The sequence below is a fragment of the Doryrhamphus excisus genome, linkage group LG4 (assembly GCF_037039965.1).
Source record: "Doryrhamphus excisus strain RoL-2023G ecotype Guam linkage group LG4, RoL_Dexc_Guam_v1.1, whole genome shotgun sequence".
NCBI lineage: Eukaryota > Metazoa > Chordata > Actinopteri > Syngnathiformes > Syngnathidae > Doryrhamphus > Doryrhamphus excisus.
The window spans coordinates 8,135,061-8,150,473 of NC_136360.1; the positions used below are offsets into that span (position 1 = coordinate 8,135,061).

General features: G+C 40.4%; 1 protein-coding gene across 1 annotated transcript in view; it reads right to left on the minus strand.

Moving 5' to 3' along the window:
* Positions 1 to 3,204: 3,204 nt before the first annotated feature.
* Positions 3,205 to 15,413, minus strand: part of lingo3a (leucine rich repeat and Ig domain containing 3a) — a 34,709-nt gene continuing 22,500 nt past the window's right edge. The window contains exon 2 of the mRNA XM_058073680.2: positions 3,205 to 9,780. Coding sequence (XP_057929663.2) covers positions 7,894 to 9,720 — 1,827 coding nt within the window. The 5' untranslated portion in view covers positions 9,721 to 9,780 and the 3' untranslated portion in view covers positions 3,205 to 7,893. The remainder of the gene's footprint in view (positions 9,781 to 15,413) is intronic.

Consider the following 15,413-nt stretch of genomic DNA (forward strand, 5'->3'; position numbering starts at 1 on the left):
CGTGCCAGTATGTAAAAAACTAATTATGGTGGGAAAAGGCTATTAGCAACCCCGTTTCCAGCATGCTGACTCTTCCGCACGTACTAATGTTCTGAAAGTGTAGGCCCGGGCTTCAGCAAATGTGTGGTAGGGAATCAAGAAATCCAATCATTTTCTACCGCTTATCCTCACAAGGGTCGCTGGGGGTGCTGCAGCCTATCCCAGCTGCCTTCGAGCGAGAGGCGGGGTACTCCCTGGACTGATTGGGCACATATAGACAAAAAAAAACATTCACACTCACATTCATGGACAATTTGGAGTCGCCAATTAACCTAGCATGTTTTTGGAATGTGGGAGGAAACCGGAGTCCACGGACAAAACCCACGCATTCACGGGAGAACATGCAAACTCCACACAGAGATAGCCGAGGGTAGAATCAAACTAGGGTCTCCTAGCTGTGTGGCGTGTGTGCTAACCACTCGGTCCCCACCCCCCTACCCCCCTTTAACTTAAAAGAGAATAAATTGAGTGTCCAGATAGTAAGGAGTAGCCAACTTTTGTTACTATCAGAGTTGTCAACTATTTGTGTTTCATTTATGACTGGCAACAAATGTACGCTACTTTATTTACCAAGCAGATCTCCACTCAAACAGTGTGGTCATGGTCTATTTCGTGCTCATTTGTCATTATATAAAGGCATAAGTTCAGAGTTGATTTCATCTAAAAACTATAATATTTTGCTTCTGTGTGAAGCAATTAACTTGTTTGTTTTAGAAACAAAGAAATCACATGCGAGAAGCTAAGCGGATAATTCTAGTTAGCTGGCTAATTAGTTGCCAGGAAAAGGATGTAAAGAAAGAAGCAAGAAAAACAAACACAATTGGTTTGGCAAGGGAGTGGTCAAATATACTGGCATCATTTGGCGTAGCCTGTGTCGAGCTGTTAAAATGAAACCATTGAGGTTTTACAGACCAGTGTTGATTTGCGTGGCAATAAAGGACCAAGTGCGTCCCTGCCGGCTCAATACTGGTGCTGGCAACCCGATGTGACACCGCACATTCATGTCTTTTTTGTTTTGTCATGACATGAATCGTCATGTCCCAGCATACAGATCAGTTATGAAAGGTATTTATTGGCATATGCCAATCACATTTTATTTTTAGGGAAATCTTTGGCTGATCGATCGGAGCACCTCTATTATATATGTATGCGTATCCAAAACTTAAATAAATTACATACTTATAATTATAGTAAATCAAGTGATAGTAATGGATGAGGCCAGTTATATGATTTATTTATGTTTATAAATAAGTAATATATTTGATACATTGACTACTAATGACTATAGGAACGAAGAGCCACATTCATGACACTCTGCTCAATATTTCCTGTTGTTTCATCATGTGGTCTTCATTATGGGTGGCTTTTGAGGTGAGCTGAGGTTAGTACAGGAAAGAGTTTTTGACTCGTGTCACACACTTAATAGTCTAATGCAGGGGTGTCCAAAAGTTTTGTGAAAAGGGCCAGATACTAAGACAGGTAATAAGACAGATAATAAGGTACACAAAAATATAGTAGTTACTGAGGAACTAATGAAGAACTAATGACTAAGGCACATACATTTAGAGTAGTTACTGAGGAACTAATGAAGAACTAGTGACTAAGGCACATGCATTTAGAGTAGTTACTGAGGAACTAATGAAGAACTAGTGACTAAGGCACATGCATTTAGAGTAGTAGACAACGCAGAGACAATATGATTCAAATGTCTGTCTGAGTCTTCATAAATTTGATCTCAGGAAGTAAGCCAGCTCACTTCAGAATGGTACCATAGATATCATCAACGTGAAGTTGAACACAATAATAAACCTTAATATAACCTGTACTACACCTGACCACTAGGGGGCGACCACCATTAGGTTATCACGATGAAGTACCAAACTTCACTGCATGGTCTCCTTCATTTTTTCAATGCAGGTGACTCCTACAGTATATTCATCATGTCACTTCCTGTGTGTGGAAACCGTGTGGCAAACAATGTGGTCCTGAAGAAAGGAAGACGGCGTAAGAGAAGTTTCATACCTGAGGAGAAGAAAGACCTGGTGTACTGGGAGAAGCGACATAAGAACAACCAGGCGGCCAGGCGTTCACGAGAGAAGAGGAGGATCCATGACTACATGCTGGAGCGTTACGTCTTGGCCCTGAGGGAGGAGAACGTCAGGCTGCATGCTGAATTGTTGGCGAATAAAGTCCATTATGGCCAGGCCTTCATCAACAACCAGTGCCCCCTGCAGAGGGACTGGTACTATTGGAGAGGGTGGGACCCAACTAACGTCCAGCCTCCTCAGGGGCCTCTTGTGACACCAGCACACCTCAACACCATGAAAGGCCGTTTGTATACAAACACATCAGGCAGCACTTACCCACAGATCTCCTCTCTGATGCAGCCCCGCCTGGCCGGCATCCCTCCTGAAGCTTCTCCAGAGCGTCAGGGTCCAACTTGCACAGCTTGCAGCCAAAATGCAGCCAAGACCACATCCTTACAGCTGTCTGACTGACTTATGACAGACTTACTATGAAGCACTTAAACCATCATCAGAGCTTCAAAATAATCTGTAAATATTAAAAAGTTGCTTCATTTTTTCAGTTTGCAAAAGTCCCATAATGCTGTTTTAATGACTTCCATTACAGCAAGGCAATTTTAATCAACTATAGGCTTCTTATATAGTGGTGTGCAGTCAGGGCCAGCAAGGCCTTCTCTGCTGTACTAACCACTATATACGTATACCACAAGCACTGACATACTTGTAGTGGTAGTAATTCATGAAATTATATGAATTTTTTATATACTATTTCAGCCTCAATGTGTTGCCATATCAATGTAATGCATCAATGTGACATTAGAACAAATAATTAGGGGTAAGCTTACGGTATTAAAAACAGATTAAAATCATAATAAATAAGTTCTCAGTCTTTGAAGCACTCCTCCCCTGCCTGGGAACACCTCGCCTTCCTGGCCAAATTGTTTCTGGCTCACATTGTTTGGCAAGGAAAATTCTTCCCTGTCAAGTCGCCCTGCCACTAGAACATATTGTACTAGTACCATTATGATATATTCAATTTATTATTCAAATTTATATGGAACTAAAGCATTTTATGTAATTTTAAAAACATTTTTTAAAACGAAAAAAATTACCACTTCCACACAAAATAAGAGGAAAACATTTGTTTTCACTCAATCTCAGATTCGACCCCAGGTCTTCTCGATCTCCATAATGTGTGGCCAATATGCTAACCACTCAGGACACAAATCTTTTTATAACATTTTTTATGTGCACTTTTTTCGTGTCCATTCATTCCTGCTTAAAAATTTCTACTTTCGACCATGGTTGTCTTGCTCTGATTGTTCGGTCCAATAAAATCATTGTTGATCGAGTACCTCTTTGTCATTCTCTCAATGTCTGGGCAAAAGTTGCAGTATTTTATATCAACATAAAAACATCGAAATCCCTGAGATGTGTAAGAGTTTGCAGCTGTGTTAGATTATACAGATTTCCCCATTCATCATAGTTACAGCTGAATAGGTGCAGATTCTGGAAGGTCTACAATGCTTTCTGTACGGGTTATTGTGTGTAGCTGCTCTATCGGAGTCCACAACTCAATACAATTACAAATTAGTAAAAAAAAATTATACATACATAACTGTTGTACAAAACGATGGACTGTTTTGTATTATGTACACAGAAAAGATAAACAGCCAGACTCCGTTCATGAAATTATTATTATGATGGTGACTTATCTTGAAAAAAGACAAAGAATAATGAGACATTCCAGAGGAAACTACTACACAACAGTAAGTGACAATCACATGACATGCAGTAAATCATAGTTTGGTTCAGATTTAATGCCAAACATTGCCATGTCTAAAACTATGACAGGCTTGGTTGGTGGTTTGATTGACAGGAGTATGAGCATCATCATTTACAGACTACATTCTGTCTTCGGGTGAGAGGCGGGGTACACCCTGGACTGGTTGCCAGCCAATCACAGTTACTGACTACTACAATAAGTAATTCAGGCATTATTTTGTGATTTCGGGGTAGTTTTCAAATACAAAGTCATACACAGCATTTTGCCGTGTCTGCTCACAAAAGTCATTTATTTCTTTTTTTGAGAGTTGATGGAGCAAATTGACAAATGCCACAAAAAGCCCATTTTTGTGTTTTTTGCAGATGGATTGATTAAAAGTGAACCAAGACAAAATCTAAATCAAACTATCACAGTGTTGGCAGTTGTAAAGGATTAAAAACAATAGTTGGTTTGGTTAGCAAAAAAATGGCCCAATGGACAAGATATATTGCATGCTTTATAAACACTGTTTCCCTTTTTTATTTTCTATGTATAAAACACAATACAAAACACTGCGCAACAGTCTCAATATTTACATTTCATGGTTTTCACATGACAAAAATATGCCGTCATTCATTTTTTAAAATGGAGAACGGTTTCACTCTTTCTGCACTACCACGTACAACCAACAGAGGTCAGCAGAGCAGTATTTTGTCCCTATTGTCCCTATTACGATTCAGTCAGTCCAAATATAATATTTAATGTATTGTGGCTGGCTCTCTATTAAATAGAGAGCCAGCAGGGAAATGAAATGAAATGTCAACTAAATCAATGGTTTTTTTATCAATCAAACAAACGTTTTACATTACATACAGTATTGCAGTTTAGCTTTCAACACTTAAGAGTTGTTTATATCAATTTCGTTCATTTATTTTTGAGGGATGCAACCTTCCAGGAACTTTCTATGTTGGAGACTTTTCACAAGAATATGATGGAATTATTTGGAATGCACAAAGAAATTCTGAAAATTGTTTTTAATTTTAGTTTGTCATGAGTTCAAATACTCTCCTGACAAAACGTTAGGGAAACTAAAATGCACTATGAACTGGGGTGTACACATTTTGAAACTGAAAAAACTGAAAAATGAGAGAATGCAAGGGCCACTTTGAGATTTTGTAAACCAAAAAAAAACTGCCTCTCTTCTTTGTGATGTAGGTGAAAAAGCGTATTACAAATTTACATTTATATTAAATTTACAACATAAATAGTAATATATATATATATTCTAGGTGTTTTCCATTTTTGCTTTTTTTTCAAAAATATTTTCCCAAATATTTAGTCTTTCTTCTTAAATTATGTTTGGAAATTTTATTTGAAAATATTACGACTTTATTCTCCATAATATTTTTTATGATTATATGATTTTACTCCCATTACAACTATTTCAGCAACCCTCAAAATTCCACCTTCATTTTGCTTAGTTTGTGTCTCATAATATTACTACTTTAACAATGTAATGTAATGCAAAACATTTGCAATGAATGGTAAAAATGGCTTCTGCTACCATGATATTTACGTTAGCACCTGCTTGGTAAAATTATTTTTTAGATGAAATAAATGCTGTGATCTTTATTTAATTAGAATGCTGATATTGTACTGAGCAGACAGATACTTTATAGTTCCATTACCTATTCTATGGTTATCAGAGAAAAGAAAAGTCAGAGAGTTGTACATTTTGAGGCATATTTTTCCCTCCAAAATAAGGTTGAACTCTAAATTGGACCACTTTTGGGGCAACTTTAGATATGATACTGTATTAGTATGAATGCATGCATGCTTATGACCATAACAATGTTTGCCAGTCCATGGCCATACATTCTCGACATGCCCCGATCAATGGACCGATGAAAATTAACGAATTACCGTAAAAAAACATGGGATTGCCAAATATCGATATACTGATACAACTTTCAAAGCCAATCACAAAACCGATGTCTGCTGTGTCACGTCCACTAGGTTGCCAACAAAATGATGCATCTATGCCAATCAATGCCAGCGTGTTTGATCACTTCATAAACCTTATTTATTCTGTTTAAACTCCAGCAGGACAGATTTCTATTTAGCATTTGTATTACTTTATTGTGTTAATTTTTGTTATCTTGAACTAAGAAATAATTATTGAACAATTTATTTTGCATGTATTATTACATACACATTACTCCAGAACATGTGTCTAATTAAATTCAGGTTTGTGTCAAAGGGAACAAATATTAATTCATACAAATAAAGGCAAAGAGAGACAATCCGAACAAACATTTATTTTGTTATCCAGGGGCCCTTGGAATTGGCCATTGGCCAATTCCACTTATAAATACATTGAAAAATGTACAGTTAATGAATGTGATCAGTATCGATTGATCTCACTCATGGATAAATCGGTATCGAAATTGGCAGCAATACCCTGATCGCAGCATCCCTAATTCATTCCAATGGAAATGGGTTTTTATTTCTTAAACCAAAAGTGATCTGCCTTTGCAACCATCACCCTTCTAATATGAACCGAGGTACTTTTTCATTCCAGTGTTTCGTTCTAGTACACAATGTTATTAGCACATTTGGCCCCTGACACAAAACGTTATCTACTGCTGCCCAAAAAAATGATGTGCGTCAACCCAAACCTGAAATAAATGCCCTCTGTGAGCATAGGGAGCATTCATGTCTCAGTGCAATATCTGTCTAGATGAGAAAAACGCTGCAAAAGCCGGATGGTAAAAAGTGACTGCACAACAGTTCTAGAAAACAAGCACAAGGATGCCATAACTGCTAAATGTATAGTACATTTTATACAGTATATTCCCTTTGATACACATCTTCTCTGAGCCGTATGTACACTACAAGTCATCTATCTTTAACACAAAGAGTTTGAGGATCAAGTGTATTCATTTTAACATGTATATGTTAAAATACATGTGCGCCGTTAATTGTAATGGTTGAGTGGGAAATACCTAGCACTGATGAGGTACCATAGCAACAAAATAGTTCCTCCTAGTAAATAACTTGGAATACAAATATAGATATTTTTGGCAAGTCCGTGGCATTTACTGAGAGCCCTAATCTGGAAATACGTAAGTAGTAATTTTATTTATTTACTGTATGTGTCCATATTTGTTATAGATTAGAATTTAGTAGGCAGTCGTACACAAACTTAAGCACTGTTACTGCACTTGAACTGTGAGTATTTTTATCGTTTTCTTAATAAAACCCTTGTAATGTGGACCAAAAGAGTTATGCATTGAGATGTAGAGATTTTTCCAAATAAATGCTACACTTTCAAAGGGGATAAGCGATTGGTCATGAGTGATTATTTTTAGCAACATTCATTCAATTAAAAAAATGAACAAAGTTCGACTGAGGTGTATAACAAATCGTATCGCATTACTACTTGTATGGTATGATAACAACCATTTTTACTTTTTTCTTGTAACAACTTTGTCCCTGCAAAACTACAACTACCTTAAGTCTGGTAATGTAACTTTTTCACTGATAAAGACGTAGAAAATTCCCATAAAGTGACAACCCCTGACACCTATGGAAAAGTTGGTTCGATTATCCGAGCATGCTTTTTTGCCAAGATAGTTTTGCCCCTTATTGTGTTAACCGTTCACACACAATTTTACTAAAATTTCTTAAAAATTTGAATTCAAACTTTTGGTTTCTCTTTCCTTTCAGGCAAGTCATTTTTCCTCCAACCAAAATGTCCTGGCATTGTGTTAAATGTTGTAAGCACAAAGAGCAAATGATGAACGTCTTTGACATTTCAAAAGAGCCTTAAGTGAAGGACAAGTTCATCTGTTCATTTTCTACAATACGTATCCTGTGCAAGGTCATAAGTCAGCTGGAGCCTATTCTGGCTGAAGTGTTCCTCAAAACACGGGGTACACCCCGGACTGGTCACCAGTTTGTGCTTTAAGTTTTAAATGCTTTCCGTCCTTCAGGAGCTGAGTCCGGGTATCTTCTCAGGTATTAGCAAAGCAGCAATAAAAAAGTACACCTCCTCCTGTAGGATCAAATCATTTTCATGTTGAATTTGCGTGCCCCGCCCTGTCCTCCGCTGGCGGCGGGCCCATCCACCTTTCTGAAAGAGTATTCCACGGAGAAATTGTTTTTGTGTTGTCCTCTCCCACGACTCCACACAAAAAGCAGGATAAAACAGAAGAGGACCACCCCCAGGAACATGATACAGCCCATTGCTGTGGAGATAAGGATAGTCTTGAGGTCCAGGGTGAACTTCAGGAAGACTCTGGTGTCATTTAAGTTGGTGTCGTTGAGGTCCCCGGCGTAGTAGGTGCGATTGCCCATGAGCGCGGCGTCGAGTGGAAGACCACTGACAGTGAGCGTAGCAAAGTAAGTGTCATTCCCACCAGCGTTACTGGCGATGCAGATGTAGGTTCCGCTGTCCATGACCTGGGCGTACCTTATTTCTAAGGTGCCTTCCTTTAATACCGTCAAGCGGCCATTGCTCTTGGTGGTGATGCGACGGCGTTGAGGAGATATCCAAAATATTACTGGCGTAGGCTCACCCTCCGCCCTGCAGACGAATGACACCACCTGCCCCTCGCGAGCTGATATCTGCTGAAGTTTCCTGTTGCGGATTTTGGGCTTCTGGCAGGTGAAATGGTCAAAAAGGGCCGAGTCCGTGAAGGCGCTTAGAGCCTGGCCCTGCACCTCCACGGGCGTCATGCACACGGGGGAAGCACCATCAAAATTAAGCGTCTTCCTGCGTTGAAGGATCCAAAGCAAGCGGCAGTCACATGCCAAGGGGTTCCCGTCCAAGCGGAGCGTCTCCAGAGTGTTGACTGAGTGAAAAGCACCCTCCTCCAGGGTCACTAGATTGTTAGCTGAAAGGTTAAGGAGGCGGATTTGTCTGAGACCGCCCAGGGCGTACGGCTGCACCATTACCAGCCTGGTGTTGACCAGATGAAGCTCCTTCAGCCTGAGAAGGTCCCGCAGCCCCCAGGACTCCAGGACGGAAATAGGATTGAATGAGAGGTTGAGGCTGGTTAGGTGGGAGAGGCTGCGTAGGGCCGAAGTGGGCACAGATGTGAGGTTGGTGTGCGTGATGGACAGCCACGACAAGTTAAGACCTTGCAGGCTGTGGGGGGAGATGTACTCCAAAAAGGGCCAGTGATCAATCTCCAAGCTCCTTAGGTTTCCCAGCTTACGGAAGTTCTGATCCTCTAAGGTAGAGATGCTGAGGTAGCGCAGTCGCAGTGTGACCACGTTATGAAGGTAAGACAAAGATTGGCTTGACACGGACGTCAGGTTGCACCTTTCGATGGTCAACTCCCTCAGTCCCACCAGACCCAAAAAGGCCTTGTTAGAGATATACACCAGATCATTGTCTCCAACTTCCAGGTCCCTCAGACTTTTCAGGTCTTGAAAAGTAAAGTCTAAAAGAATCACAATCTTATTCCCACTCAAGTCCAAAGAGGTGAGGTTGGACAGGTTTGAGAAAGCCCCCATTGGGACCAATTTCAACTGGTTAGCCCTCAGGGAAAGTGACTGCAGACTCTGGAGACTAGAAAAAGCATTTGGTTCCAGGACGCTGATCATGTTCTCGCTGAGGTCGAGTCTTTCCAGGTGGGGAAAAGGAAGCAGGTCACCATACTCCACCCAGCGCAGTTTATTCCCACTCAGGTCCAGGATCCTGGTGTCCAGCGGGATGCCTTCAGGCAATGTAGAAAGGCGCTTACCATGGCAGGAGACCATCTTGAGCTTGCTGATGCAGTCGCAACGCTGAGGACATCCTTGGCCCTGGGTGGACGGCGTGTAGACCGTCAGAAAGAAGAAAAGCAGGAGCCAAGCCACATTCTGGCTGAGGGAAACATCCATGGCCTTCCTAGTTCTGCTACCTCCTTCTCCTCTCTGGGCTACAATCACTCGGCCAAAAACCTGAGAAAAGAAAAGATGGGGAAATAATTGATCATTTTACGACAAACTGTTGGGAATAAATGTAATAGGCAATAGTTCCATCATCAGTCAAACTGTAAAATTTGAAAATGTACAATCATACTGTTAGAATAAAATGTAGATACAAGTATTATTTTGTTAGTTATCACCCTTATATCCATTTGCTTAGACAATAGAAAGTGTTTGAATGTGCTGAGGAAGGAATGTTCCCGTGACCCTAATCAGAGACCCTCAGTGACCCCCAGATCCTGGAGGTGCCTGGATGCGCCAACAGCGACCATGTAGATGCTCATGTTAATCCTGCAAGAATGTGTCAAGATAAGAACTCATAAAACATTAAAAGTAATTACTCTCACATACACACACACACACATAGACAAACAAATACAGCTTGTGCAACTGCCTTCTCCACCCCCCCCTTTGAGTTGCACGACCATGTTGTAGGGACCCCCGAAAGGGAATAAAAAGAGAGGAGTGTGAACTGCATATTCAGAGTGGAGCGGCATGTCACTGGGTATGTGGTTTCACTCTCCTCGCTGCGAGCAACTTTGAATATTGTTGTCTGTCTCTTCTGTATTTCTGTATTTAAGTGTTTTTACAAGTGTCACAGGAGTTTGAACCTGACAAATACTTCAAGATGCAAATCAGACACAACTGAATTTTCATTGTGGAAGAGGAGTTGATGGTTCCAAATCATCACGCTGACACCAAGTGCAGAACTTTCGCTTTTGTTTTTGGCAGAGGTGATCCAAAGCTGATTTATTATTTTAAACTATAAAGCCAGTCATTTATGTATTGCAAATAGCTAAAATGCAAAAGGTGCAGTTTTTTTTTCAATAATTATTTTGTGCATACTGAACCAACCCGAGCAACACTTTCAATCAAGGCAGCTTTTTTGTCACAATCTACTAGAAACTTAAAGCAGGTGATTTTACATGAAACAGTAGAAAGGATAAAAACGACTTTGCAAGCATTTAAATGATCACCTATTCCTGTTTCAGACAACTTAATAACGACTAACATCTCTCACCTTCTGGCACTAATTTACAATTCATTCTGGCTCACAGATGAATATTCACATTAGTCAGCCTGGAATGGTGATGAGAGGTGAGTAGATTACAGCAAATACACAATGAACACACACACACACACACAGTAGTTTGATAAAAATAAGTAAGCTACCACTCAAGAGGCATCATGCTGAAATGCATCTACAGGTATAGTACTTCACCAGTATATCTTCCTAACATTATAGAAAGGCTTGTCATGCAAGCAGAAGGCGGCCTTAGGGTAAAAGTGACTGACACATGAGGTTACATCACTGGTCACTCAAATGTTGGTTTCTGAGTGATGGAAGTGGAACTGACGTGTTGTTTTGTTTATCTGGCTTGGTGGTAAAACACAATTGGTTTTAAACTTCAAGATATTATAAATGAACTATACGTGATGACAAAAAGGAGAGAGAGCAAAGGTCTCCTGTATGCAACGCATTCACTTCAAAATTCTTCTCATCACCTACAAAGCCCTCCACGATCTGACCCCCCCATATCTCACAGACCTCCTCCATCCACGCAATCCCCCGCGTCCCCTTCGATCCTCAGACTCAAACCTCCTGGCACTCCCCTGTAAGACCAAGCTCCGAACCTGGGGAGACAGAGCCTTCTCTATCGCTGCCTCCACCCTCTGGAACTCTTTGCCCCATTTGCTCCATGCTTGCCCTGACCTTCCCAACTTCAAAAAACAACTCAAAACCCACCTCTTTAAATCTGTTTTTAATGTCTAACTTTTTTATATCTGACTGCTGTGCCCCGCCCCGCTTTTACTCATGTTTTAACTGTGTATTAACCAATGAATGTTGTATTTTGGTGTGTCTTCTATTCTGTTTACTTGCTTTATTCAACTTCACTCTTCTGTAAAGTGTCTGAGTATTTTGAAAAGCGCTATACAAATAAAATGTATTATTATTATTATTACAGTGAAACAAAGCTCCCCACGCATCCATCATGCAATGACTGACTGTATGCAAGACACAATTATCTTGCTATTCAGTTGTATTGCCAGCCATTTCAACAATTATGGCTGTGTGTCATTTTCAGTGGGTAGTAAATCCATACTACTACTATAAAAGTAGGTCCAAGGTTACTTTATATAGCATTGACCCTTGAGATTATTTTTTGTATTTTTCAGCCAAAGACACTAACAAAACATATGCACTGTATACATTTATTATTTCCCCCCAAATTCACCTGTAAGTCATTCTAAATCTTCCTTTTTCTAGCGCATATCTGGTAGCATGTGCTCATTAATAAGTTGGCAAGTGAACGCACCATGGGTCAGACAGCAGGTGGGTCGACATGTGCACTGTAATGTGCTGGGGAGGGATGATGCAAGTTGTGTTGGTGCCGTCTACCTGCTGTCTAAGGGGGAAATGATACCCGGTGGTGGTATTTGATTAAACAGCATGCATTGACATTTAAAGTACTGGTCACATGCCCCAAAATAATAATGATCTGCAAAGTTCACTGATGTAAAATTGCATCTAAGAGTCAACAACCGATGTTGTCATAGCAACGCCATTTCAGTCATGCATCATGTTCTCACATACAAACACACACACCTGTCCGCTAGCAACCCTCAACGGGGTTTCTGCATCTTCCGTCTTACAGAGGAACGTGTCAGCCACCAGCCACCTGCCATTGCACCTGCTGTTCATGTGTACTCCACGGCTGCTTTTCCCTTCTTCTTCTTCTCTCATTTCACAGTTGAGCAGATTAAAATGAATTCCCTGCGTCTCTGGGTCTTTACCATCCACCAGCACCAGGTCTTTAGAGCATTTAAGTCTATTTACGTGCATTATCTGCTGCAACAAGACAGATGGCATGTCAGCTTTCCTCATGTATATACGGCTGTTATGGGAATTAAACGGAATTTCTTCACAGCTTTGTTTGCTCTCACATTAGGTACACATGCACATTTGAATTAGATAGAAACGTGACAGTGCTGCCTATACAAAAATAATAATGCTCACATTTGAAAGGTATTCATTTAACAATTATAACTAATCACTATTATTTATATATACAGTACACTATATATATATATATAGACATTCATTGTTGTTGTCTACTACTTCCATGAATTTCCAGTATAACTATGTTTATTATTGTGGCATTAGTGTATTACATGCAGTATTATTATGGATATACAGTGTAGTAGTAGTAGAAGTAGTAGTAGTCGTAATAGTAGTTGTAGTCGTCAGAGTCGTTGTCGTATTACATGCAGTATCATTATGGGTGCACTATTATTATGTATCAAATTAATTAATTACATACATTTCTTTAGCATAATTAACGCATATGCATCATAACAAGCAAAGTCTCTCTGTTATGATGACAGTAGTAGTAGTAGTAGTAGTCGTAGTCGTAGTTGTCGTATTAGTCGTCGTCGTCAGAGTCGTCGTCGTCAGAGTCTGACAATTCGTCATTGGAATGACTTATCACTAAACAGACGGAGAGATGCATTCACAGACACTCCGAACTTCACATCATCTTTATTATGCCTGTATGTGTGGTCTAAATAAACAGAAAGACAGAGGAAAAACAAAAAACAAAAAACAAACATTTCACCTTTAAACTACGAGAACCTAAATACGATAATGCCAATTTATTTTAGGATTAGGATTTTTCCATTTGAATCACATCCACATGTCAAAGTAGGCTTTTTTTTTTTATTACTGCAGCTCACATCAGCATCAAAACACTGCAGAGAAGAGAGGTCGGGAAGACTGCTTTTCAAGTAGAAGTTAGACAGCAACAACACAACATTTAGACAGTAGAGTGGGCAGTGAAGCTGCAGGAGGTGATACAGAATGATTGTGGAGGGTGTGGTGGGGGGTGGGGGGTGGTGGTTGCTCCCTCCTAAACATCCACCGTCATTTATTTCCATCTGTGCTATTTCCATCCTCTGCGGCCTCCCATGTTTTAATGATAGCGCAAAGTCAACAAATTAAACTCATGGGCCTGGATAATCGATGGTGAGGCTGCAGATACTATGTTTGAACATGAAGATGACTCAAACAATGCTTTTTGCTATATCGTATACATAAAACGAAGCAAGGCAGAAGTGCATCGTGCTGGATGTTATAACTCAATAACTCAAATCAGTCAGACATGACTGGACTACTACAAACAAAAGTAATTTTTCAGTTCTTCATTCTTTAGACCAGGGGCCTCAAACATGCGGCCCGCGGGCCAAATGTGGCCCCAGGACACTAGTTTGAGGCCCCCGCCTTGATATGAGAGTTTAATGTTAGTGCGGCCCGCGCAAGTTTGATATGGATGCTGTATGGTATCATGTACCCAGAAAAAAATATTACGTTTGATTAATGTTCATGTTAAAGGTTAAATAACTGTTAATAGTTATCCTCCCTATCCGTGTGGAAGTGGTAAGTTTTGGGCTTTTTAAGTTTAAAGGAAATAACTTGGAGGCTAGCGTTTAGGTCGCTAGCTCTCTAGTTTGCGAGTTAGCATGTGTCTCAAGACCCTGCAGTTGCGCAATATGTTGTCAATAAAAAGAGTATAAATGTGACTATAGTCGTGTTTTGTCATGTCTACAGGGCTCTAATGATGCTTTGTTAATTTGAATCTGAAAAAAATAATTTGTCTACCCACCAACTATATGTGGTTTCTTAAGTTTTAATTATTTGCCGTTTTATTATTATATTTATTTATTACTGATTGATTGATTTTCTTTGTTCTTGATCTCATTTTGTGTAGAAAAATAAAAATGAAGATATTTGAGAACAGTGGAATGTTTTATCAGAGCTTTTCTTGTAGAAAATCGGAACCAAAGCAAAGTTTATTCATTTTTCTGTTTTTAATAAATGCGTTTTTTTTTGTTTTTTTTTGGAAAACCTGATGCAGCCCAGCCTCGCCCACCTCCAGTGGCCCCCAGGTAAATTGAGTTTGAGACCCCTGCTTTAAACAAACTCAAGTGAGCATGAGAGTGCATGAAGGAGCGCTTAAAGGTGCTGATGAGACCACCAGGTTGCAAACAGCGCTGCAGGTGCGCACGACACTGCTGACAAATGAGAAGGAAGCTGTGCCTGGGAGTACGTAGGCGGCGAAGCCAAGCGTTCCTCCTCTGAAAGCGGCACTCGCAGGCTGAAACCCAGCAGTGCACTCCAGCTCTTCAAATGGCTGCTCTCACACTGCGTTCCTACGTGCCCACTCATCTCCACATTAGCACACATACACAACGCCTGTATGAGCGAGCCACCGAGAGGAACAGATTAGTCATTTACACGAGAGAGATGCCCGTCGCCCGTGTCCATCCATCCGTGGAGGGAGGAAGTGCAGCTACACATTGGCAGAGCACACCATCACACACTCACTAGTGTGTGTGTGAGAGAGAAAATGGATGAAAGTTAGTGTAAAATCATCACAAAGCCAGTTAAAAAAAGTCATTGGTAATTCTGCAGGAGCAAGTGAGAGAGTATCACCAGATCCACACTGTGGATAATGTTAATGGCTTTGTTTAGGTCAGGGGTCTCAAACTCAATTTACCTGGGGGCCACTGGAGCTAGGGTCTGGGCAAGGCTGGGCCGCATCAGGTTT